Genomic DNA, 24,228 nt, shown 5'->3' with positions numbered 1-24,228 from the left:
CCTTAACGATATCGTTGCTACGTCACAAAAAGCAACAATATCGTTAACGATATCGTTGTGTGACGGTACCTTAAGGGTCACTTCCGTTTTTCTGTCTGTCCTCCTTTCTGTCACGGATATTCATTGGTCGCGGCCTCTGTCTGTTATGGAAATCCAAGTCGCTGTTTTGCCGCGACCAATCAGCGACGGGCACAGTCCGGAAGAAAATGGCTGCTCCTTACTCCCCGCAGTCAGTGCCCGGCGCCCGCATACTCCCCTCCAGTCACCGCTCACACAGGGTTAATGCTGGCGATAACGGACTGAGTAATGCCGTGGGTAACGCACTCCGTAACCGCTGCTATTAGCCCTGTGTGTCCCCAACTTTTTACTATTGATGCTGCCTATGCGGCATCAAAAGTAAAAAAAAAATGTAACGTTAAAAATAATAATAAAACAAAAAACCTGCTATTCTCACCGCCCGTAGTCCGCCGAGCCGCTCGCGCCTGCCGCCATCTTCCGTTCCCGGAGATGCATTGCGAAATTACCCAGAAGACTTAGCGGTCTCGCGAGACTGCTAAGTCATCTGGGTAAAATGGCAATGCATCCTGGGAACGGAAGATGGCGGCAGCCGCGCGCGTATCGCCGGAGCTTCGGTGGATCCCAGCAGGTGAATATATAACTTTTTTTATTTTAATTATTTATTTATTTTTTTTAACAGGGATATGGTGCCCACACTGCTGTATACTACGTGGGCTGTGTGATACATTACGTGGCTGCTATATACTGCGTACGTGGCTGGGCAATATACTACGTGGCTGGGCATATTCTAGAATACCCGATGCGTTAGAATCGGCCACCATCTAGTATAGAATAAAATACTGCGACATAATGAAAATTGGAAGATAAGACTGGCGACCACTGAGCTAGAAGGCAGGTACCAGTGCAGCTTTTCATTTTTCAGGGCTTACGCAACATCATCTGCGCTACATAATGCACACACCGCGTTTCGCCAGCCCTGGCTAATGAAAAGCTGCACCAGGGATTCAGGAAGGTAAAAGATTTGCAGGAGTGTCCTCATCTCCAATAACGACCGTACAACTTTCTATATAAAATAACTTTAATTTACAATAAAATTCAGTGAACAGAGAAGAACGTGGTTAAAGCTGGAGGCCGCCATCGCTGCGCAACATCTGTCCTTGTAACAACGCCAGGCTCTTCTTCAGTCTCTCATTCTCCTCCTCTAAAGTAAGAACCTTTTGCTGAAGATCCTGAATCACCTGACAAAGGAAATAATGAAAAGTCAGCAACGCGATTTTAAAGCAAATCATGGGCAGCATGAGTAAGGCTACGTTCACATTAGCGTTTTGTGTGTTTGCGTCGGGCGACGCAGCGGCGACGCATGCGTCATGCGCCCCTATATTTAACATGGGGGACGCATGGACATGCGTTGTGCTGCGTTGTGCGACGCATGCGTTTTTTTTTGCCGCAAGCGTCGGGCGCAGAAAACGCAACAAGTTGCATTTTTCTTGCGTCCAAATTTCGGCAAAAAACAACGCATGCGTCGCAAAATGCAGCGTTTTTGCGTGCGTTTTTATTTGCGTTGTGCGTTGCGTTGCCGATGCAGCGGCGCACAACGCAAATGTGAACGTAGCCTAAGACATTGGCTGCGTTATTGCGGCTGTGTACGTTTCACCCCAACACGCTGTGTGAGAAGAAGCTGCTGGGGACCGACCGTGGACTGGTCAGCCGAGATGCCTCTTCCCTGGATGGTTTTTCTAAACTTCCTTGAAACAATGCAGCATTTTACAGCATAACATACACAACTGCAGTAACGCAGCCCTTGTCCGGATTCATGCTTCCTCTAGTTCAGGCTGCATAGATCAGATGAACAGTGCTCTATAAATTACCTATTAAAACATTACAAGATTGTTAAAACAAGATGTTCCCTTGATCTTTATGACCACTGGTGGCTGTACAGAAGACCTGGCCCTCAAGGCTACAAGTGTACAGAATAGCTTATTGGCGAAATTTTTCCCCTGTAGGGACACCTGGTGTTAATCCATGTAGTGGATTTTTAGGTTGTAAAATATTTTATACCGTTGGGCATTAAAGAGCACCTTTAAAAAAAAAAAAAAAAATTGTGCCATTTCCCCTTTCTTTCTCGCTTCATTGGGGGACACAGGTAACCATGGGTGTATGCTGCTGTCGCTCGGAGACTGACACCATGCAAAAAAGGAAACGTTAGCTCCTCCCGGGCAGTATACGCCCTCCGACACGCACCAGGCAACTCAGTTTTTGCTTAGTGTCTGTAGGAGGAGGACCTGGATCTAACACCAGATCCTCATTTCTTTTTCTTTCAGGGATTGTGTGTGTTTATTAATCTTTTTCCCTTTTATTTCAGATACATTTCTGGGGTTACAGGGTGCAGTTCTTCTCACCCTGATTCCCCACATTAAGCGACCGAGAGAGCAGTGTGGTATCACCCGCATCGCACCCTCTCGGATCCGCTGGGCAGGACTTTGTTTCATGTCACCCTGGGGTGTTCATGTTTACTTTCGGTGGCCAGTCCTTGCCTTTTTTCCCCCCCTCATGCCTATCCTCGGTGTGGGCCGAGAGGAAGACTGTGGTCACCTCCGGTGACCTCCCCCCTTTTAAGGGGTTGACGCCATCTTCTGCGCCGGTTGATATAGTGCGGGAAGGAGGACCACATCTCCCAGGACCCTTTCTGCCATCAAGGGATCCTGATGCGTTCTTCATCTTCAGGCAGGAAGATCTTCAAGCAACAGCAGCCGCCCCCGCTTGGGATGAGTGCACTCCCCCGAAGTGGGCTGCTGCAATGTCTCAGTCAGTCTCCGACCTGACTAAAGTGTCTCAGTCCCCGTTTCAGGTACTAGAACGTATTCCACTGCTGACTACTGCCACCGGTGCCACTAACGCTTCTCACAGCGATTCGCTCGCACCTGTCCAAGACCCTCACAGGGGCAGACTTGAGAAAAGAAACAGAAAGAGTTTTCCGTCTAGTTCTTCATCCACTTCTCCGGATCCAACTGCATCAGCCGGAATACCACTCTCTACCCGTTCCCCCCTCTTCGCAGGTGGACGTCGGGTCAGATGTATCTCCTCAGTCGGATTCTGACTCACATGCAGATCAGACTTCCACAATGCAGGATATGGTTGACAACCTTATCTCAGCCATTATTCAAATGCTTGAGCTTAAGGAGGAAGAGGCAGCTTCTCACGACATCTCCGTTTCTTGCAAACGGATGAAGCGTCCTTCTAGAGTTTTTCCCAATCATAAGGAATTTAATAGCACTACGTCTAGACACTGGGAACTCCCTGGTAAACGTTTTCCAGGGAGGAATCGTTTAGACATTTTGTACCAGTTTGCTGCAGACCTTGTTAGCAAATGGTCCGAATCTTCTAATATAATAATAATAATAATAATAATAATTTTTATTTATATAGCGCCAACATATTCCGCAGCGCTTTACAAATTATAGAGGGGACTTGTACATACAATAGACATTACAGCATAACAGAAATACAGTTCAAAACAGATACCAAGAGGAGTGAGGGCCCTGCTCGTAAGCTTACAAACTATGAGGAAAAGGGGAGACACGAGAGGTGGATGGTAACAATTGCTATAGTTATTCGGACCAGCCATAGTGTAAGGCTTGGGTGTTCATGTAAAGCTGCATGAACCAGTTAATTAATTTTTTTTTTTTTTTTTAATATAGGCCACACAGGGATTCTAAGGTAGATCCACCTGGGTCTAGATTATCCTCCCAGACAGTGCTGTCCATTCCTGACACGGCATCTCTAAAGGACCCCACAAAATCAGCCTTTAAGCTTCTGGTACCTCTCTCTGCCCCAATTTCGCCTCTACCTGGGTGGCAAATGCGGTGTCGGCCTGGGCCAAAACCCTACGCATGGGGTATTGTAGCTTTGGCTCCCGCACAGGAGCTAGCGGATTTAGCAGATCAGATTTCACTGGCTGGAATGTACCTTCGGAATGCTTCTCTGGATGCGGCTGCTTGCTCTGCAAGGGCAAACAGCAATATTGTCACCATTCGCCGTGTCCTCTGGCTGAAGGCGTGGAACGCCGATCCCGCTTCCAAAAAATCCCTCACAGGTTTGCCTTTCCAGGGATCCAGGCTCTTTGGAGCGCAGCTAGACCAAATGATCTCGGACGCCATGGGCGGTAAGAACACTTCCCTTCCGCAATCTAAGCCTAGGTGTCCCTTCAATAGAAAGGGACCCCATTCTTTTCGCCTCCTCAGGCAGTGCCTCTCAGAATGACCAGTCTTCCACTCAAAGGGACTGAAGGGAGCCTTCTTTCAGGCCTACGCCTCACTGGAGAGCTAAAGGCCGCTCCTCCAAATCTTCCGGTTCTCGCAACCACAGATTTTCTTCCAAAGGACGGGTCACCCCCACCTGAAAATCTTTCCAGGGTGGGAGGCAGGCTGCTTCTGTTCACAGAGCCTTGGTTATCGGTTGCCGACGACGCCTGGGTCAGGGAGATCGTCACATCAGGTTACAAAACAGAATTTTCGTCGCCCCCAGGAAGATGTTTTTTCCTCTCCCGCCCAAACAGCTCTCCCATGTCCCAGGCAGTCGATTCCCTTCTCTCCTCAGGGATAATCGTCCCAGTACCTTCCAACCAGCGGTTTTCCAGTTTTTACTCAAATCTATTTGTAGTTCTGAAAAAATACAGCTCTCTTCGCCCGATTTTGGACCTCAAACGGTTGAACCGCCACCTCCGGATTCGGCACTTCAAGATGGAGTCCTTGCGCTCGGTGATCACCTCCATGGAACCGGGAGAATTTCTGTGCTCTGTGGACATTCGGGATGCGTATCTGCACATTCCGATTTGTATTCAGCATCAGAGGTTCCTTCGTTTCGCGATCCAGGACCAACACTTCACAATTCATGGCTCTTCCTTTCGGCTTGGCGTCCGCTCCCAGAGTCTTTACGAAGGTAATGGCGGTGGTCATGGCCATCCTTCGGTCGAAGGGGATTCTCGTAATCCCCTAACTCGACGATCTCCTCGTAAAGGGTCCGTCTCGGCGCGACTGCGGTCGCATTCTCCAGATTACTCTGGACACGTTAACCCGCCTCGGTTGGATAATCAACGAACAAAAGTCTACCTCGATTCCGACCCAGCGTCTAGATTTCCTGGGCATGGAATTCGACACCATTCAGGCTCAGGTCTTCCTCCCAAGGGAGAAATTCTTCTCTCTTCGGAGGGGCATCAAAGTCCTAAAGCGTCTTACCCCTCTACGGCTCAGCATGAGAGTTCTGGGCAAGATGGTCGCTTTCATGGAAGCGGTCCCTTATGCTCAGTTCCAATGTCTCCCTCTCCGGCTGGCCCTTCTGTCAGTTTGGGACAGGAATCCACTCTCCTTAGACCGCCCAGTTCGCCTCCCTCTTGATGTGACACAGTCTCTCACTTGGTGGATGCTATCCACTTCCATTCTGCGCGGGAGATTGTTTCTCCCCCTCCGCTGGCAGGTCATCACCACCGATGTCAGTCTCCAGGGGTGGGGTGCGGTCTTACTCCACCTCACAGCCCATGGGTGCTGGACTGCTCAAGAGGCACGCCTCCCGATCAATCTCTTGAAAATCAGGGCTATTTTTCTAGCCCTCCTCCTCTGGCAGCCCCTCCTCTCGGGAAAAATCAGTCCGCATTCAGTCGGACAACGCCACAGCTGTGGCTTACATAAACCATCAGGAAGGGACTTGCAGCAAGCAAGTCATGACGGAGGTGGCAAAAATACTGCGGTGGGCGGAGAACCATGTTCCCTTCATATCAGCCGCACACATCCCAGGGGTGGACAATTGGGAAGCCAACTTTCTCAGCAGTCAGGGGCTCATGTCAGGCGAATGGGCTCTTCTCCCCGCTGTCTTAGACCACATTTGCCAAACATGGGGCATGCCGGACGTCGACCTAATGGCCTCCCGAGCAAACCACAAGGTTCCCCAGTACGTATCCAGATCCCGGGATCCGAAGGCCGTCGGCTGCGACGCTCTCGTGATCTCATGGGCCCAGTTTCAGATGCCTTACCTGTTCCCGCCTCTTCCCTTGCTTTCAAGGGTCGTAAAGAAGATAAACTCAGAGGGGGTTCCCGTTCTCTTAGTAGCTCCAGACTGGCCCCGCAGGGCCTGGTATGAGGAGCTAGTGAACATGTTATCGGACGTACCTTGGAGGCTCCCAGACCGTCCGGATCTTTGATAGCAGGGTCCCCTCTTCTATCAGAGTTCTCGGTCTCTGAATGTAATGGTATGGCCGTTCATGCCGCGATCCTGAAGGACGCAGATTTTTCTCAACGTGTCATACAAACCATGATAAGAGCTAGGAAACCGGCATCTTCCTGTATCTACCATAGATGTTGGAAGGCCTTTTTTCTGATGATGTAACGTCAACGGTCTATCCCCTATGGTTTTTTCCCTTCCTTCGCTTCTCGGATTTCTTCAGTCGGGTCTAGATTCGAACCTCTCCCTGAGCACGTTAACGGGTCAGGTTTTTGCCTTGTCAATTCTCTTACAAAGAGACCTTGCTTCTCTCCCCCAGGTGAGAACCTTCCTTCATGGGGTTGCTCATGTTGCACCTCTTTACCATCCTCCGGTCGCTCCTTGGGACTTCAACCTTGTGCTCAGCGCCCTACAGTGTACGCCTTTTGAACCGTTTTGGGATATCTCGTTCGCTTCATTCCTGGAAAGTAGCTATTTTTGGTCGCCATCACCTCGATCAGGAGAGTTTCCGAGTTGGCGGCGTTGTCCTGTCCTTCTCCCTTTCTGGTCCTTCATCAGGAGTAAGTTGTCCTTCGGCCTTTCCCTTCTTTTCTGCCAAAGGTGGTTTCGGCTTTTCACATCAATGAAGACATCGTCCTTCCTTCTTTGTGCCCTTCCCCAGTTCCAAATTGTGGAGAGATGTCTCCAAAGGATGATGTGGTCAGGGCTATCCGAGTCTACCTTGCCAGAACTGCTCCTTTTCGTCAGTCCGACCCTCTGTTTGTCGTCTCGGAAGGTCGTCAGAAGGGGCTCCCCGCCTCTAAGTCCACAATTGCTCGGTGGATCCGTTCGGCGGTCCTGGAGGCATACTGTGTTCAAGACAAACAGCCTCCCCCAGGGGAGAGAGCTCACTCTACCCCGGCTGTGGGAGCTTCTTGGGCAGTTCGTCACCAAGCTACGGCCTCGCAGGTTTGCAAGGCCGCAACTTGGTCATCCATTCACACCTTTGAAATTTTACAAGGTGCACACTCAGGCTTCTGCAGATGCAGGCCTGGGTAGGAAGATACTACAGGCTGCGGTTTCGCACCAGCCGACCTAGTTCTCTCATTATCTCGCCCTGGGGACTGCTTTTGGACGTCCCATGGTTACCTGTGTCCCCCAATGAAGCGAGAAAGAAAGAGGGATTTTTGGTTCTTACCGTAAAATCTTTCTTGGAACCTTCATTAGGGGACACAGCACCCTCCCTTTATGTTGTACCGTGTTGGCCAACGTGCCATTGTTTTGGGTTGGTACATAAGTTGAGTTTGTTTATACTTGTTCCTACTACTGCTTTTGCACCAACTGCGTTGCCTGGTGCCTGTCGGAGGGTGTATACTGCCGGGGAGGAGTTACTTTTCTTTATTTGCATAGTGTCAGCTTCCTAGCGACAGCAGTATACACTCATGGTTACCTGTGTCCCCCAATGAAGGCTCCAAGAAAGATTTTACGGTAAGAACCAAAAATCCCTCTCTTTTGCCACTTTAATACGGTATAAAAAATGTTCAATACTCACATGCAGCAATGATCTACGCTATATACACACGTTGTATAAGTAGGTTTTGAGATCTGAACTCATTTCTTATGACAATTATAAAGAACATTGCCAGGTACTCTCTCTCTCTCTGCACCCCAGCAATAGGAGCCAAAATCCAATAGCAGAGCTAAAATCCAAAAGCAGCGCTAAAATCCAAAAGTAGTTCTTAGGTGCCAGATGGAGAGAATGGCAGCTAAGGTCTCACGTACCAGCTGGGCTCACTAATCCTTCCACAGGGTGGGAAAATAAGATCTCCATCATACTTACGCTTTCCCTCTCTTGGCAGAGCTCGCTTTTCAGCATTTCATCAGCTGACGGACGTAGTGAACAGTCGGCGCTGGTCAGTAACCTAACGTATTTACATTGCAGCGGCCAGCGCGTCTCAAACACTTCAGGGACGATCCCGCGGCTGAGAGACGACAAGACGTCGTTCCTTTCCATCTCCGTCCAGAATGGATGGAAGAGTTCTAGTAATACGACGCCAACACTGTACATGTCAGACTGCAAGACACAAGCACAAGGCATTATTTTAACAAAGTTTCTCTGCAGTTTTTTTTTGCTTTCTAGTTCTTGGTATGGATCCCCCCCAAAAAAAGGGTCCGTTTAATGCCAGACTTTACATTAAAGGGGCAATCCACTGCTGGAAACCTCTTTCGAGTGCCCCTAATGTGCATAACTACCTGGACAAGCCCTTTTTGCATGAAGTAGTCCCTTTGTAACATACAAATAACAGTTACTGACATTTCACAAGGGCATAATTCCAGCAATGACAGCATCGGTGATGGTTTGCTAGGCAATTTTTGGCCAGCAGCCATTCAGCCACCACCATTGGGCTGCTGGAAGGAAGGAACCACCGTCAGGCTGCATCCAAGAAAAGAGCGCTACAGCCCAATAGGGGGTCTGCTGATTGGTTGCACGGCTAACGCGGCATAACTATGCCATACGCACCCCAGCAGACCCAACGTTGCTGGCATGGCACCGCAGCAGGAGACAAGTAACTTATTTCCTCTATCGCTTCATTGGGAAACACAGGTAACCGTGGACTCTGGCTTGGGTGAATGACGTGTGTCGACAATCTCACCGATGCACATTCCAGGAGTGGACGAGTGTTTCCTCGCCTTGATCATGATCTGGATGACTTGGGACAAGAATCTTGCCTCTCTCAAAGACTGACTTCAACAGCCATGCCAATAAATTGAGAGACCAAGAACTCTGGTGGAAGAGGAGAGCCTGAGAGAGTAGATGATGGCGATTCAAGAGTTTCCAGGGGTCGTCTGCGAGCAGGGTGACTAGCTCTGTGTACCAGGTTCTTCTGGGCCTGGCTGGAGCCACGAGGATGACTGGTACCCCTTCCGCCTTGATGTTCTTGAGGAGTCTGAGAATCATGGTAAGTGGTGGAAACGGATACAGAAGGTGGAACCGAGACCAGGGCGTTGGATCCGACTGCAAGGGGGTCGCAAGACCAGGACGCCACATACGGAACTTTGGTTCATCTGGGACACCATGAGATCGAAGTCGGGTGTGCCCCACCTCTGACAGATCTGGATGACCACGGATGTGTTGAGGGATCACTCACCCGAGGAGCGGTCCTGATGACTTAGGAAGACAGTGACCCAATTGTCTACGCCTGGAACATGCATCGCTGAGATTGCCGGAATGAATCGTTTGGTCCAAAGCACGTCACTCCTCTACTGCAAGCATTGTGTTTGGTGATGGACCACTATGTCCCCAGGAGATCTTGTCTGATGGAAGTGTGAGGGCTACAGCGCTCACAAGATCTCCTGAGGGCACAGCGCTCGGAGACCCCAACTCCCGTAATCAACATTTCCTGTCATCCAGGCAGTCACCAGTGCAATTTTGTCTCAATAACATAGAAATGCACCATGCAATAAACCAACATACTAGCACCAAACCTGCAGCGTCCAGGAAAGATCTCCCACAGAAATTAATGTCAGCAGTAGCTATTCTGCTCCTTGACAGTTTCCAGTAAGAATTGATTTATGACCAAACAGTCCGATCACAAAATGGAACAAAGCAGGAAACACAATATGTGAATCAATAGACATTAACAATTATATATCCGGTTACATGAAAATATGATACATGACGTCAGCAACTCATGAGGTATACTGTAGGTCTGAAAATCCAAGACATGCCTTAATCACTATGGACAATTTTGCACCGATTTATATTTGTATTTATTTCCTAAAGGCAAAATTCAGCAAAAAAAATCAAAATAGTCTTGTAGACAAAATGTCCTATCATTTTGCTGTTGTAGAGCCTGTACCTCTTTGACATAGCTGGCTGTCCTGCTGACATAAGACAGCATACTGCTCCCTGCCCTTAAAGGGGATCACGATACATCCATGCTGTCATCCAGCAACAAGATAGCTGATAACTTTCTAATTGCTAGGATCCCAACGGATCCACAGAAAAAGGGGTTCCGGTGTAGACCCCCTTTGAAGGGAGCAATGGTTCCACATGCGTAGCACTGATCCATTCATTGTCTAGGGAACTGCGGACTGTCAGTGATCAGCAAATCATCAACACACACAATAGAGATTTTGGTAGAGAGAAAGGAAAGGCCCCAGAGGAATTGCATAGTATGAGGGGTAACCAGAAAGAGGGGAGATTGAGTCTCAAGGTAAGGGTGGGAAAATCCATGGGCTGAGGAAGGTGAATTTCATATATAGAAATGAAGCCAAGCCCATACAGGAGAGCTAGCGAAGGCAGCATCATCCCTGACACATGCGGACTACATCCAGCAAGCATTAGCGGAAATAATATACCCACACTAAAGGTCTGAAACTAGGAGCCGGTACAGGGATAAGGATGTGAATGAAGGATGCAGACTGGAGCTTACTGCAAACTCAAAGTTATCAATGCCATGTTAAACTTTTTTCCATGTAAAAAGCCTTTAAAGAGAACCTGCCACAAGGTCAAAAGTGGCTTATTCCCATTGCTCCCAAGTAATATGCTTTATTTTACAAGGGGGTGTGTCTCAGGATCCTCAGAGGCGTGGCTTTAGGCCGCTCTGCTATCCTGTGGCCACACCCCCTTAAGACCAGAAAAATTAGCATAAATAAAAAGTTCCATATCTTGGGAACCATGTGGTAGATAAAAAAAAAATTATTATATAATATATAAATACATATATGGGCAGATTTTGACCTGGGGGCAGGTCCTCTTAAATACCACATGATTATTCATTATTTACAGCCCCACTTTCTTCTGTAACCACCTTGAAATAATGTCATTAATCTCTGTACCTTAAAATCATAGTGTGATCCTTTTAACTGTTCCTGTGCCGCATACATACAGGTACCCACTCCTGACGTGTGTGTGGAATCTGCATTTAGTGGAAAGCAGGGAACAAATTAGACTTACAATGAAGGGTAGCACCTACGTACCAGTAACACAGGATTAGTGATGAGCGAACGTGCTGGGGTAAGGCGTTATCTGAGCATGCTCGGGTGCTAACAGTGTCTTTGGCATGCTCGAAAATACGTTACACGAGTCCCTACGGCTGTATGTCTTGTGGCTGTTCGACAACTGCAACACATGCAGGGATTGCTTGTTTGTTAGGAATCCATACCTGTGTTGTGGCTGTACAACAGCTGAGGGGACTCGTAACATTTGTTGAGCACGCTGAAGACTCTCGGCTAGCACCAGAGCATGCTCAGATAACACCTTATCCCAGCACGTTCACTCATCACTACACAGGATCTGTCATGGACATTACTTACTGTACCTCCTCTACCCCCTACAGCCTGGAACACTCCCCCATAGAAGTCAAAGACCATCTCCAGACTTATTTCCTACAGACCCTGAATGCTGGTAAGACGCTGCCAAGTGCAGATTCCCAGCATAGTAATACCGTAGGGCTTATCCTGGAGCACCAGTTTCACAAATCTGGATAACCCCTTTAATAATGTAGTGCGACCCGATCCCTTACTGTTGGTCCCATCTTTCTTTGGCCAAGGATCCGAGTGCTGTATGATGTCTCTGCATGCGAGTCCAAAGTCACCGATACGAACATGAAGATCTGGACCTTGCAAGAAAATATTTCTTGGCTGTAAAAACAAATAATAAAAAGAAAAAGTGTCCATATGTTCTGGGGTCTTCTATGGTGAATACAGTAAATACACAAGACTGTTGTATACCGCACCTTCAGATCTCGGTGGAGGACTCCCATGGAGTGGACGTATCGGACGCCTTCCAAGAGCTGGCAGAAAATACTCAACGCACTTTGGACATCTACATAGTCAAAGCACCCTGAGGATAGACAGGTTAATAAAACGCATTGCTCTAAAAAAAAGTAGGTTACCAAAAAAGTAGACATGCTTGAAAACATATTTGTCACTTGGATAGCACCAGCATATTCTGCAGCAATGTACACAATCCCTTACATCAGTTTGCAATCTCACATCGTTCAGACACACAAATATCAGACTTAAACAAAATCAGTGCAAAATATATATATTTTTTTTTTAAATAGATTTTTATTGAAAGCGAATATGAACAATACAATTTATGCATTTTCCAGTATATTACAAAACTTTAACATTTTCCAAACCCCCAACAATCCCAACAAAACCCAAACCTCCCCCTCCCCTGACAGCTCATACCCAGTTATACTTTGTTACCAGTATTGATGGCTCTTTCAGCCATTTGAATCACTTATGTCCGCTTGTTCTTTAGCACTCTCTTCCTTTCAGAGGCCCTCATCCTCCCATTTCCCATACCTACTATCCCAGCTCGAGCCACGGAGACCACATTTTATCAAACGTTTCTATTTTCCCACGTCTTTTGTATACCCCCTTTTCCAAATTGAGACCATGTTTAACATATTTCAGGAATTCACCCCTTGTAGGCGGCTCATCCTTGATCCAGTTCCTTGCTATTACCTTCCTTGCCATATATAATAGCCTAGCTATTGCTATCTTCCAGGTGTTATCCACTCTGATTTCCTCTACATGTCCCAGTATACACACTATCGGATCCCTCGGCACTCTGCATTTATACGCCCCTTCCACACGGCTCATTACCACCAACCAGAAAGCAACCAGTCTTGGACATGTCCACATCATGTGGTATATTCCTGCATTCTCAGTCTTACATCTCGGGCATTCGGAGTCAGCACGCAACCCCGCTCTGTGCAACACTTCCGGTGATTTATAGACTCTGTGTAAGATGTACAGCTGCGATAGTCTATACGGCTCGCTCAGTGACACTCGTGGAACCCACTCCAACACCGACTCCCAGGTTTCATCCTCCATTGGGCCTAAATCTCTTTCCCATTTCGCTCTCGCTTTTAGAGGGAAGTCTAGTAAATATGCATGTAGAAGGTCCTTATAAAGGGTGGTAATGACTCCCCTTGTGGACCCTTCCCCACATACGTATTCCAGAACTATGTCCTCCTGGATCTCAATACCACCGCCCTTGTTTTGCGCTTTAAAGGCATGTTTCATCTGAGCATATTGATACTCCCCAGTCGGTCTCAATCCAAACTCCCCCTGCAGCTGCGAAAAGGACTTTAATCCTTGTTGTTGAATTATCTGAGCCACCAAGTGGATTCCTTTGGCCTGCCACTCCGCCAGCACTCCAAGAGCCGCAAACTCAACCAAATTATTATTAAGCCATATCGGTGTAAATTTAGTCAGCCCCGTAACCCCCCGAATATGTCGCAGTCTGGTCCATAATTTATGTATCAAAAACATAGTTGGGTATAATTTCCCCAATACTCCCAAGGAGCCATCCTCCAGACACTGCGCCACCGGTCTTCGGTTTGTCACCCTCTCCATCAAGTGTTGTACCGCACTGGTAGACGCTCCCCGCGCCCAGCCCTTCAAATGCTGGCTCTGGGCTGCAAGAAAATATAACTCAGGATTGGGTAAAGCCAATCCTCCATCTTCCTTGGGTCGCTGAAGCGTCTCCAGGCGAATACGTGGGTACCGCCTCCCCCATATCAGGCTTCTAAAAAGAGTATTAATCTGCCGGAATTTCCCACGTGGAATCCAAACTGGCGCGTTATGTAGGACGTAAAGTAATTTGGGCATCAGAACCATTTTAATGAGATTAACCCTACCCACCACCGATAGGTGTAATTTATTCCACGCATCCACTTTTGCTTTAAGGGCGCCCATGAGAGGAGTCAAATTCCTATACAAAAACTCTGTAACTGGCATCGAGATCCATATTCCCAGGTATTTGAAAAGGGATGCCACCTTAAGCCGCCCCTCTCCCAATGGCTCACTTCTGCTCTCCTCCACCCCGAAGAGGACCGATTTATCCCAATTTATCCTCAATCCCGACAAGGCTCCAAATTTCCCAATGATCTCGATAGCCCCATTCAAGGCTTCATCCGGGTCCGCCAGGAACAGTAAGATGTCATCTGCATATAACGCAATCTTCTCCTCAACACTCCCATATCTGAACCCAGGAACCTCATCCGATTGTCGGATCTTAACGGCCAGTGGCTCCACAGCTAAGGCAAACAGAAGGGGCGACAGTGGGCAACCCTGCCTCGTACCTCTGGCCAGCTTTATAGGCTGAGAAAGCTCCCCATTCACTCTAATTCTAGCTGTTGGTAGTGAATATAACAGTTGAGTCCATGCCACAAATTGCGGACCAATACCCATACACTTCAACACCCGCCAGAGATATCCCCACTCCACACTGTCAAACGCCTTATGGGCATCCAAGGACGCAATAACCCTTCGGCCACAATTGTCAGACTTCAGCTGCAGGTTCATATGCAACCTCCGCAGATTAACCGCTGTAGACCTGTCAGGCATAAAACCAGACTGATCCGGATGTACAAGGTTAGCAATGACGCTGGACAAACGGGTAGCTAACACCTTGGCCAAGAGCTTGACATCGATGGTTAACAGAGAGATTGGCCGATATGACTCAGGCTTCCCCAGATCCTTATCCTCCTTCGGAATAACCACTATAATAGCCTCCCTCATAGATGCTGGGAGATACCCTTGGCATCCAGCCTCCTCCAGTACTAACTTTAATCTGGGAATCAGCACTTCCTCCAAACTTTTATAGATTTCGGCTGGTAACCCATCAACTCCAGGTGCCTTCCCATTAGCCATAGACTTCAGCGCCCGACTCAGTTCCTCCTCGGTGATAGGGGCATCGAGGCACACCCTATCCTCCTCACTCAATTTCGGAAGACCCAGACTCTCAAGGAAAGTCTCCGTATCTCCGGCTGACTCATTGACCCTGGAGGAATATAAGTCCGCGTAAAAGTCCGCAAAGACCTTTATAATTTCAGGTGTTTCAGATACCCTGCTCCCCCCATCTGAAACCAACGAATGTACATACGAGGCACCACGCTGAGCCGCGGCTACCACCGATAGCATGTGTCCCACTGTTTCTCCCTCCTGAAAATAAGCCACCCTCTGAAACTCCCGCTTCCTTTCAGCTTTTCCCAGCAGAATCTTTTCCATACAATTTTGCGCTGTTCTCAACCTTTTCTCTGCCTCGGAAGTCCCCAGCACTACCATCTCATCCTCTGCGGCTTTCAGCTCCTCCATCGCCACTCTCTCCGCCTCCCTTGTCCTCCTCTTACACCTACTAATGTCTCTAAATAGTAACCCTCTCAGGTACGCTTTCATTGCATCCCAAACAGTTAGAGCATCAGTACTCCCATCATTTAACGCAAAGAATTCCGTCACCTCCTTCCCTATACCGTCCAAATCAATACTCTGTAACCAGTTAGGATGGATCTTCCATTCTCTCCCACTTGCGGTCCGTGTCCCCAACAACCTAACCTCCACCTCAATTGGACTGTGATCCGAAAGGGCCCTCGGCAGATAACGCACCTCTCCCACCATTGTGTCCAACAGGCGGTTACCCAACGCCATATCAATTCTGGATAGCGTAGCATGAGCCGGCGAGTAGCACGAGTACCCTCTCTCCCCAACATGTCTAACTCTCCATAGATCAATCATGCCTATTTCACGCACATAGGTACCAAATGTTGTAGTGTGCCCCTCCGACCTGTTCTGGGTGTTCTTATTTTTATCCCAAAAGTCATCACAGATATTATTCAAATCCCCAATAATTAAGAGTGGTAGTGGTTCCCATCGCTGCACCCTCTCCAACACCTCCCTGATCTTCTTACTTGAATATGGAGATGGAATATACATTGCCGCCACACACAATCTCACTCCATACAATATACATTGTATCACCACATACTGACCCTCAGCATCCACGCATACTTTCACCTCTTCATACTGCACTCCCACCGGCACCAACACTGACACACCTCTTGAGTACGTCGAAAAGGTAGAGTGATACCCTTTCTGTATCCAACGTCTATTCAGTACATCCACTTTCTCCTGTATCAAGTGCGTCTCTAGCAAGCATATCATAGAAGCCCGCTGATCCTTCGCATACTGCAAGCTCGCAGCTCTCCTAGACTTATCCGCCAGACCTCTCACATTCCAACTCAAAATCTTAAAGCGGTCCCCTATTATGTGACTCATCATCCTTAGTTATGTCAATACTCCCGGTTCTGAGCTGTCTAACTTCCTTCCCCACCCTTTCCCCTCCCCCACACCCCCCCCCCCCCCATTACTGTACATTCTGCCTCTTATCAAGAGTGGGGCACCATCACCCATTGCGAACACTCTTGTTAACGTAACCTTCTCCTTCCGCCTCCCGCTACCGTTTATAACAGAATTCGGCGCAATTCTTAGAAGAACAATATAATTCAACCTGTATTAAATTACAACTGCAAGAAACTAAATAAACTTTTAGTACGCTGCACACCCTTCCTCCCTCGTACTTCTCCGCCGCATCAGCACACCCAGTACATTCCCTGAATAATACCCAGCTCCACCCTCCAACCTTCACATTTCAATTACCAGTGTACTGTCAGTCAATCTCTTTTTTTCCCCTTTTTGAAAGAATTAAAATACCTCCCGACTAACCCACCCCACATTTTCAATCTCCTTTCTCTTTAAGCTTTTTAGCGTTAAGATCTATCCACTGGGTAGCGTCCTCCGGCGTCTGGAAAAAATGAATCTTATCCAGCGCTACCACTCTCAGTCGTGCCGGAAACATCATGGAGTATTGCACTCCCAGTTCTCTCAGCCGTCTCTTGATACCCGTGAACATCATCCGTTGTTTCTGTACCAGGGCGGAATAGTCAGGGTAAATAGCAATTCTTTGACCTCCAATTGTCAGATCCGTCATGTCTCTAGCCTTCCTCAGGATAATGTCTCTGTCTCTGTAGTTTAGGATTTTGGCAAGCATGGTACGGGGATTTGCTCCAGGGACAGGTGGTTTCGGTGGGACCCTGTGGGCTCTTTCTACCGCAAATACTTTTGTCAGTGCTGCATCACCAAAGGTCTCAAGGAGCCAGCTTTCAATATACTCCGTGGGATTCCTCCCCTCAATTTTTTCAGGGACACCCACTATACGAATGTTATTTCTTCTGGACCTGTTCTCCAGATCCTCATTTTTTGCAGCCAGCTCCGATATTGCCTGAGTAAACTTCCTCTCCGCTTTCTGCAGCTGCACTATATGGTCTTCTGCCGTGCTCACTCTTTCCTCCACAGCCCCCACACGTTTGTCAATCTTCTGCAGGGCTGCATTTATCTGGGCTGTATCCCCCTTGACCTCCTGTAGCTGCTGGGTGAGGGATTGTTTGCATGATGATACCAGTGCAAAAACGTCTCGAAGGGTGGGCTCTGCTCCTGACTCCTTATCTTCAGATCCCCCTACTACCACTGCCATGTCACCATCCCTGCTCCCCTGTTGTACCTCCTGCTCCTCTGCTGGGCTTTCCTCCTCTCCTTCTGTGTCTGTGTCTGCTCCGGCATCCTCCTCTGCTTTTCCTGTGTTCCCTGCGGCCTCCACTCTAGCAAACTGCTGGAGCTTTGCCGCCGCCGCCATTCTCTTCTGGCATGCCGCGTTGTCCTTCTCCGCCTTCTCTCTGGCGTCGGCACCATCTTGGCTGATCCCAGCCTCGCCGGCTCCTGCATCTCTTTGCCTCCTCCTGGTCATATTTGTTGACCTCGAGGCCGCCTCTATTCACCGCCGCACTCCCGGGACTTTCCTGCAGCCGGTAAGCGCCTTGAATCGCCGCTCAGCTGCGGCTTATAAGGATAAATTAAGCGTTAGCAGCGGGAGCGCTCTGTCACACGTCCGCTCACATGGACGTTCAGGCCACGCCCCCCAGTGCAAAATATTTAGATAATTCAGATGTTGCCCCATAGTGTAGAGGAAGCGACAATCTGACAATCCCAATCACTGGCGTACTCTCAGGTTTGATGGTGGAGCAGAAGGATGCGACAATCCTGTAAAAACTTACTGGCAGAGTCTCCCCCTTTCCTGTAGTGCTCGTTTCGCTCTTCAATCCAGTCCCACAAAGATCGTTCACAGAGATTCATCTGTATGTGCAACATCAAGTGGTACTGAATCTGCGGAAACAAGAAAGCTGAGACTGATCACAGGAGGCATGCAGGAAGGTCAAGGGGATCTAGGGGTACTCCTGCACAGGAGGCATGCAGGAAGGACAAGGGGGATCCAGGGGTACTTCTGCACAGGAGGTATGCACAAAGGACAAGGGGATCTAGGGGTACTCCTGCACAGGAGGCATGCAAGAAGGACAAGGGGATCTAGGGATACTCCTGCACAGGAAGCGTGCACGAAGGACAAGGGGATCTAGGGGTACTCCTGCACAGGAAGCATGCAGGAAGGACAAGGGGATCTAGGGGTACTCCTGCACAGGAGGCATGCAAGAAGGACAAGGGGATTTAGGGGTACTCCTGCACAGGAGGCATGCACGAAGGACAAGGGGATCTAGGGGTATTCCTGCACAGGAGGCATGCAAGAAGGACAAGAGAATCTAGGGGTACTCCTGCACAGGAAGCGTGCACAAAGGACAAGGGGATCTAGGGGAACTCCTGCACAGGAGGCATGCAAGAAGGACAAGGGTATCTAGGGGTACTCCTGCACAGGAAGCGTGCACAAAGGACAAGGGGGATCTAGGGGTAGTCCTGCACAGGAGGCACGCACGAAGGACAAGGGGGATCTAGGCATAGTCCTGCACAGGAGGCACGCACAAAGGACAAGGGGGATCTAGGGGTACTCCTGCACAGGAGGCATGCAGGAACGACAAGGAGATCTAGAGATACTCCTGCCTTAGGAAGGTTTCAGACGTACCATGTACTAATCTGCTCTAAATTATTCACTTTTTACAAGTTTTTATTACAAAGAATGCATGATCCTTAAGATATTTAGGTTTTACAATAAGGATGGTGCCCAAAAGATTTATTAAAGGTCTTAAACAGTTCCATGCAAAGAACCGTATTAGATAGCCGAGCAACCGCATTCAGTCTGTCGTATTAAATACCCTGCAGTAAATGAATAACAATAGTGCATGAAAATAACATAGGGTACTTACCATAATTTTGATTAAAAAGATGTAACAGCCATCCCACCACGTCAAGGTGACCCTATTCGGGACGGTGCTTAACCTCTAGTATTTAAACCTTACCATCTGTCAAGTCACGGAATGTGAAACCGCAATACTCTGTGAAAATAAAGTGGCCTCCCTTTTCTTTGTGAATGACATTACATTTATGTAGTTCCCCATGCCTGGGTGTCCATTATCCGAGACTCCTTCTCAGCCCTTATCCATATTACGCCACTTGATAAATGGTAAGTTTTTAATATTAGAGGTTAGGACCGTCCCAAATAGGGTCACCATGACGTGGTGGGATGGCTTTTATATATACATTTTTTTAATCAAAATTATGTTAACTAAGTACCCTATACTTTCCTGCACTATTGCCATTTACTGCAGGTTTGCAGGGATATGTTTTTATCTTGGCTTTTGTCTGTTTAGTGTCCTGTGTGAACATGCGCTTAGGCTGCTTTCACACATCAGGTTTTTTGTTTCAGGCACAATCGGGCAATATTTGAAAAAAAACGGATCCGTTTTTTTTGTTTTTTTTTACGCCGGATCCGTTTTTTTTCCCCATAGAGTTGTATTAGCGCCAGATTGTGCCTTATGGCCAGACGTTTCATCTGTTTTTTTCCGGATCCGTCCAAATAGTCGTTTCCGGCGGACAGAGAAAACGTCCACTGCAACGTTTTTTCTCTCTCTCTCTCACTCATCTGGAGCCCCCTATAACACCAGTCTGGCCTCGTAGTCTGGAGCCCCCTATAACACCAGTCTGGCCTCGTAGTCTGGAGCCCCCTATAACACCAGCCTGGCCTCGTAGTCTGGAGCCCCCTATAACACCAGTCTGGCCTCGTAGTCTGGAGCCCCCTATAACACCAGTCTGGCCTCGTAGTCTGGAGCCCCCTATAACACCAGTCTGGCCTCGTAGTCTGGAGCCCCCTATAACACCAGTCTGGCCTCGTAGTCTGGAGCCCCCTATATCACCAGTCTGGCCTCAGTCTGGAGTCCCCTATAACACCAGTCTGGCCTCGTAGTCTGGAACCCCCTATATCACCAGTCTGGCCTCGTAGTCTGGAGCCCCCTATAACACCAGTCTGGCCATGCAGTCTGGAGCCCCCTATATCACCAGTCTGGCCTCGTAGTCTGGAGCCCCCTATAACACCAGTCTGGCCTCAGTCTGGAGCCCCCTATAACACTAGTCTGGCCTCGTAGTCTGGAGCCCCCTATAACACCAGTCTGGCCTCGTAGTCTGGAGCCCCCTATATCACCAGTCTCGCCTCGTAGTCTGGAGCCACCTATAACACCAGTCTGGCCTCAGTCTGGAGCCCCCTATAACACCAGTCTGGCCTCGTAGTCTGGAGCCCCCTATAACACCAGTCTGGCCTCAGTCTGGAGCCCCCTATAACACCAGTCTGGCCTCGTAGTCTGGAGCCCCCTATATCACCAGTCTCGCCTCGTAGTCTGGAGCCCCCTATAACACCAGCCTGGCCTCGTAGTCTGGAGCCCCCTATATCACCAGTCTGGCCTCGTAGTCTGGAGCCCCCTATAACACCAGTCTGGAGCCCCCTATATCACCAGTCAGGCCTCGCAGTCTGGAGCCCCCTATAACACCAGTCTGGCCTCGTAGTCTGGAGCCCCCTATAACACCAGTCAGGCCGCGTAGTCTGGAGCCCCCTATAACACCAGTCTGGCCTCGTAGTCCGGAGCCCCCTATAACACCAGCCTGGCCTCGTAGTCCGGAGCCCCCTATAACACCAGTCTGGCCTCGTAGTCTGGAGCCCCCTATAACACCAGTCTGTACATGCAGTCTGGAGCCCCCTATAACACCAGTCAGGCCACGTAGTCTGGAGCCCCCTATAACACCAGTCTGGCCTCAGTCTGGAGCCCCCTATAACACCAGTCTGGCCTCGTAGTCTGGAGTCGCCTATAACACCAGTCTGGCCTCGTAGTCTGGAGCCCCCTATAACACCAGCCTGGCCTCGCAGTCTGGAGCCCCCTATAACACCAGTCTGGCCATGCACTCTGGAGCCCCCTATAACACCAGTCTGGCCTCAGTCTGGAGCCCCCTATAACACCAGTCTGGCCTCGTAGTCTGGAGCCCCCTATAACACCAGTCTGGCCTCAGTCTGGAGTCCCCTATAACACCAGTCTGGCCTCGTAGTCTGGAGCCCCCTATATCACCAGTCTCGCCTCGTAGTCTGGAGCCCCCTATAACACCAGTCTGGCCTCAGTCTGGAGCCCCCTATAACACCAGTCTGGCCTCGTAGTCTGGAGCCCCCTATAACACCAGTCTGGCCTCAGTCTGGAGCCCCCTATAACACCAGTCTGGCCTCGTAGTCTGGAGCCCCCTATATCACCAGTCTCGCCTCGTAGTCTGGAGCCCCCTATAACACCAGCCTGGCCTCGTAGTCTGGAGCCCCCTATATCACCAGTCTGGCCTCGTAGTCTGGAGCCCCCTATAACACCAGTCTGGAGCCCCCTATATCACCAGTCAGGCCTCGCAGTCTGGAGCCCCCTATAACACCAGTCTGGCCTCGTAGTCTGGAGCCCCCTATAACACCAGTCAGGCCGCGTAGTCTGGAGCCCCCTATAACACCAGTCTGGCCTCGTAGTCCGGAGCCCCCTATAACACCAGCCTGGCCTCGTAGTCCGGAGCCCCCTATAACACCAGTCTGGCCTCATAGTCTGGAGCCCCCTATAACACCAGTCTGTACATGCAGTCTGGAGCCCCCTATAACACCAGTCAGGCCACGTAGTCTGGAGCCCCCTATAACACCAGTCTGGCCTCAGTCTGGAGCCCCCTATAACACCAGTCTGGCCTCGTAGTCTGGAGTCGCCTATAACACCAGTCTGGCCTCGTAGTCTGGAGCCCCCTATATCACCAGCCTGGCCTCGCAGTCTGGAGCCCCCTATAACACCAGTCTGGCCATGCACTCTGGAGCCCCCTATATCACCAGCCTGGCCGCGTAGTCTGGAGCCCCCTATATCACCAGCCTGGCCGCGTAGTCTGGAGCCCCCTATAACACCAGTCTGGCCTCATAGTCTGGAGCCCCCTATATCACCAGCCTGGCCTCGTAGTCTGGAGCCCCCTATAACACCAGTCTGGAGCCCCCTATATCACCAGCCTGGCCTCATAGTCTGGAGCCCCCTATATCACCAGTCAGGCCTCGCAGTCTGGAGCCCCCTATAACACCAGCCTGGCCTCGTAGTCTGGAGCCCCCTATAACACCAGTCTGGCCTCGTAGTCTGGAGCCCCCTATAACACCAGTCTGGCCTCGTAGTCTGGAGCCCCCTATATCACCAGTCAGGCCTCGCAGTCTGGAGCCCCCTATAACACCAGTCAGGCCGCGTAGTCTGGAGCCCCCTATAACACCAGTCTGGCCTCGTAGTCTGGAGCCCCCTATAACATCAGCCTGGCCTCGTAGTCTGGAGCCCCCTATAACACCAACTCTGGTGCTTTATTTTCTAACCTTTCTAAGTGCCGGGAAGGACCAGGCGGCCATGAGCTTCTGGATGTAGCTCCGGTACATGTAGACTGAAGCCCCGGTGACCAACCCATCATTGCCCGTTAGTAATGAGGACACGGTGTAACCGTACCTCAAAGTGTCGGTGCAGGCAGAGCTCCTTCTGCGGACATTCGTCATCACACGATGAATCACTCCCATCGTCCAAGTCATCCTCCGAGTTGAAGGGACACCGGTCTCGGGGGCACAGCTCTGGTGAGGCGTCATGTTTAGAGCCGATACTAGAGCCAGACCAGACATTGGAGTTTTTATTTCCACGTGGTCGGTTGTCGGACATGGCGACGTCCCGGATCTTCCCGTTAGAGTAATACTGGTCTTTGTCCACAGAGGACATGTTCACCGACTGGTTTCCATCTGTCGATTCGGCAAACACAATGGAGCCGCCGCTGCTCTCCACGCTCTGGATTCCCCTAGGACGCCTGGAATGATGAACATCATTGGTTTAGTGTCATACAATCTGTCACCGGCAGAGGAGGATCAATAAAATGAAGAACTGCATTCATGTGAAGCCAGCGCCTCTATGATCGGCACGGTCAGTTATACGTCAGTCCTGCGCTGTGCGGGACACCATTATGGGCGACCATGATCTACGGGACGTCATCCACGGCAATCAAGAGAAGAGGGGCTCTGGCGGCATGGATTTACCAGATTGTGCGCATGGTCTGGCCACATCCAAAAAACTTGTGAGCTGACCAGAATACGGAGCAGGGATTACTCAATCTGCGCCTAAGGCGGAGCGGGCAAAAAGATGAAATGGAAGGGCGACAGCATCCAAAACCTGATCCTAGTAGACTATCAGAGCACCACTCCAGAGGGGTTTTTTTTATTGCACTGCTGGAGTGGTGCTTTAAACTTAATTCCCGTGCCCCATCTCATACTCGCCTTCATCCTTTTCCAGAGTCGCTCCCCGGCGAAAAGTGATCTGCCAGTTACTCCAGTGTTTCATGGAGAGCGTCGGAGGTCACTTTTCAACACAAGTCTATGATGGCCTGGTTCTGGCTCTTCTAGACTTGCATTGAGCTCTTGTGAGGAGTCGGTAAGCCAAACCCCCGACTCCTCAATTTCCATGACTCCGACTCCACCAAAATGGGCTCCGACTCCGCAGCCACAGCTCTGCCAGGGCTGTGGAGTCGGTAAGCCAAACCCCCGACTCCTCAATTTCCATGACTCCGACTCCACCAAAATGGGCTCCGACTCCGCAGCCACAGCTCTGCCAGGGCTGTGGAGTCAGTAAGCCAAACCTCCGACCCCGACTCCTCAATTTCCATGACTCCGACTCCACCAAAATGGGCTCCGACTCCGCAGCCACAGCTCTGCCAGGGCTGTGGAGTCGGTAAGCCAAACCTCCGACCCCGACTCCTCAATTTCCATGACTCAGACTCCACAGCCCTGCTTGTGATGTAACTTCTGACTTCCAGAGAGTCAGAAGTTATGGGCACAAGATGGTGCTGTGGGATCGGAGCAGCATTCGTAAAAAGTTGAGGCCC

At 49.7% G+C, this 24,228-nt stretch overlaps 1 protein-coding gene across 1 annotated transcript in view; it reads right to left on the bottom strand.

Moving 5' to 3' along the window:
- Positions 1–1,077: 1,077 nt before the first annotated feature.
- The window catches only part of EIF2AK1 (eukaryotic translation initiation factor 2 alpha kinase 1), a 30,553-nt gene continuing 7,402 nt past the window's right edge, over positions 1,078–24,228 (bottom strand). The window contains exons 9-15 of the mRNA XM_069734235.1: positions 22,815–23,160; positions 18,120–18,228; positions 11,952–12,058; positions 11,739–11,856; positions 11,053–11,132; positions 8,051–8,284; positions 1,078–1,256 (exon numbers count right to left, since the gene is read on the bottom strand). Of these exons, the coding sequence (XP_069590336.1) occupies positions 1,137–1,256; positions 8,051–8,284; positions 11,053–11,132; positions 11,739–11,856; positions 11,952–12,058; positions 18,120–18,228; positions 22,815–23,160 (1,114 nt within the window). The 3' untranslated portion in view covers positions 1,078–1,136. The remainder of the gene's footprint in view (positions 1,257–8,050; positions 8,285–11,052; positions 11,133–11,738; positions 11,857–11,951; positions 12,059–18,119; positions 18,229–22,814; positions 23,161–24,228) is intronic.

The sequence above is a fragment of the Ranitomeya imitator genome, chromosome 7 (genome assembly GCF_032444005.1).
Source record: "Ranitomeya imitator isolate aRanImi1 chromosome 7, aRanImi1.pri, whole genome shotgun sequence".
Classification (NCBI taxonomy): Eukaryota; Metazoa; Chordata; class Amphibia; order Anura; family Dendrobatidae; genus Ranitomeya; species Ranitomeya imitator.
This window is presented reverse-complemented; position numbering and strand designations above follow the sequence as displayed.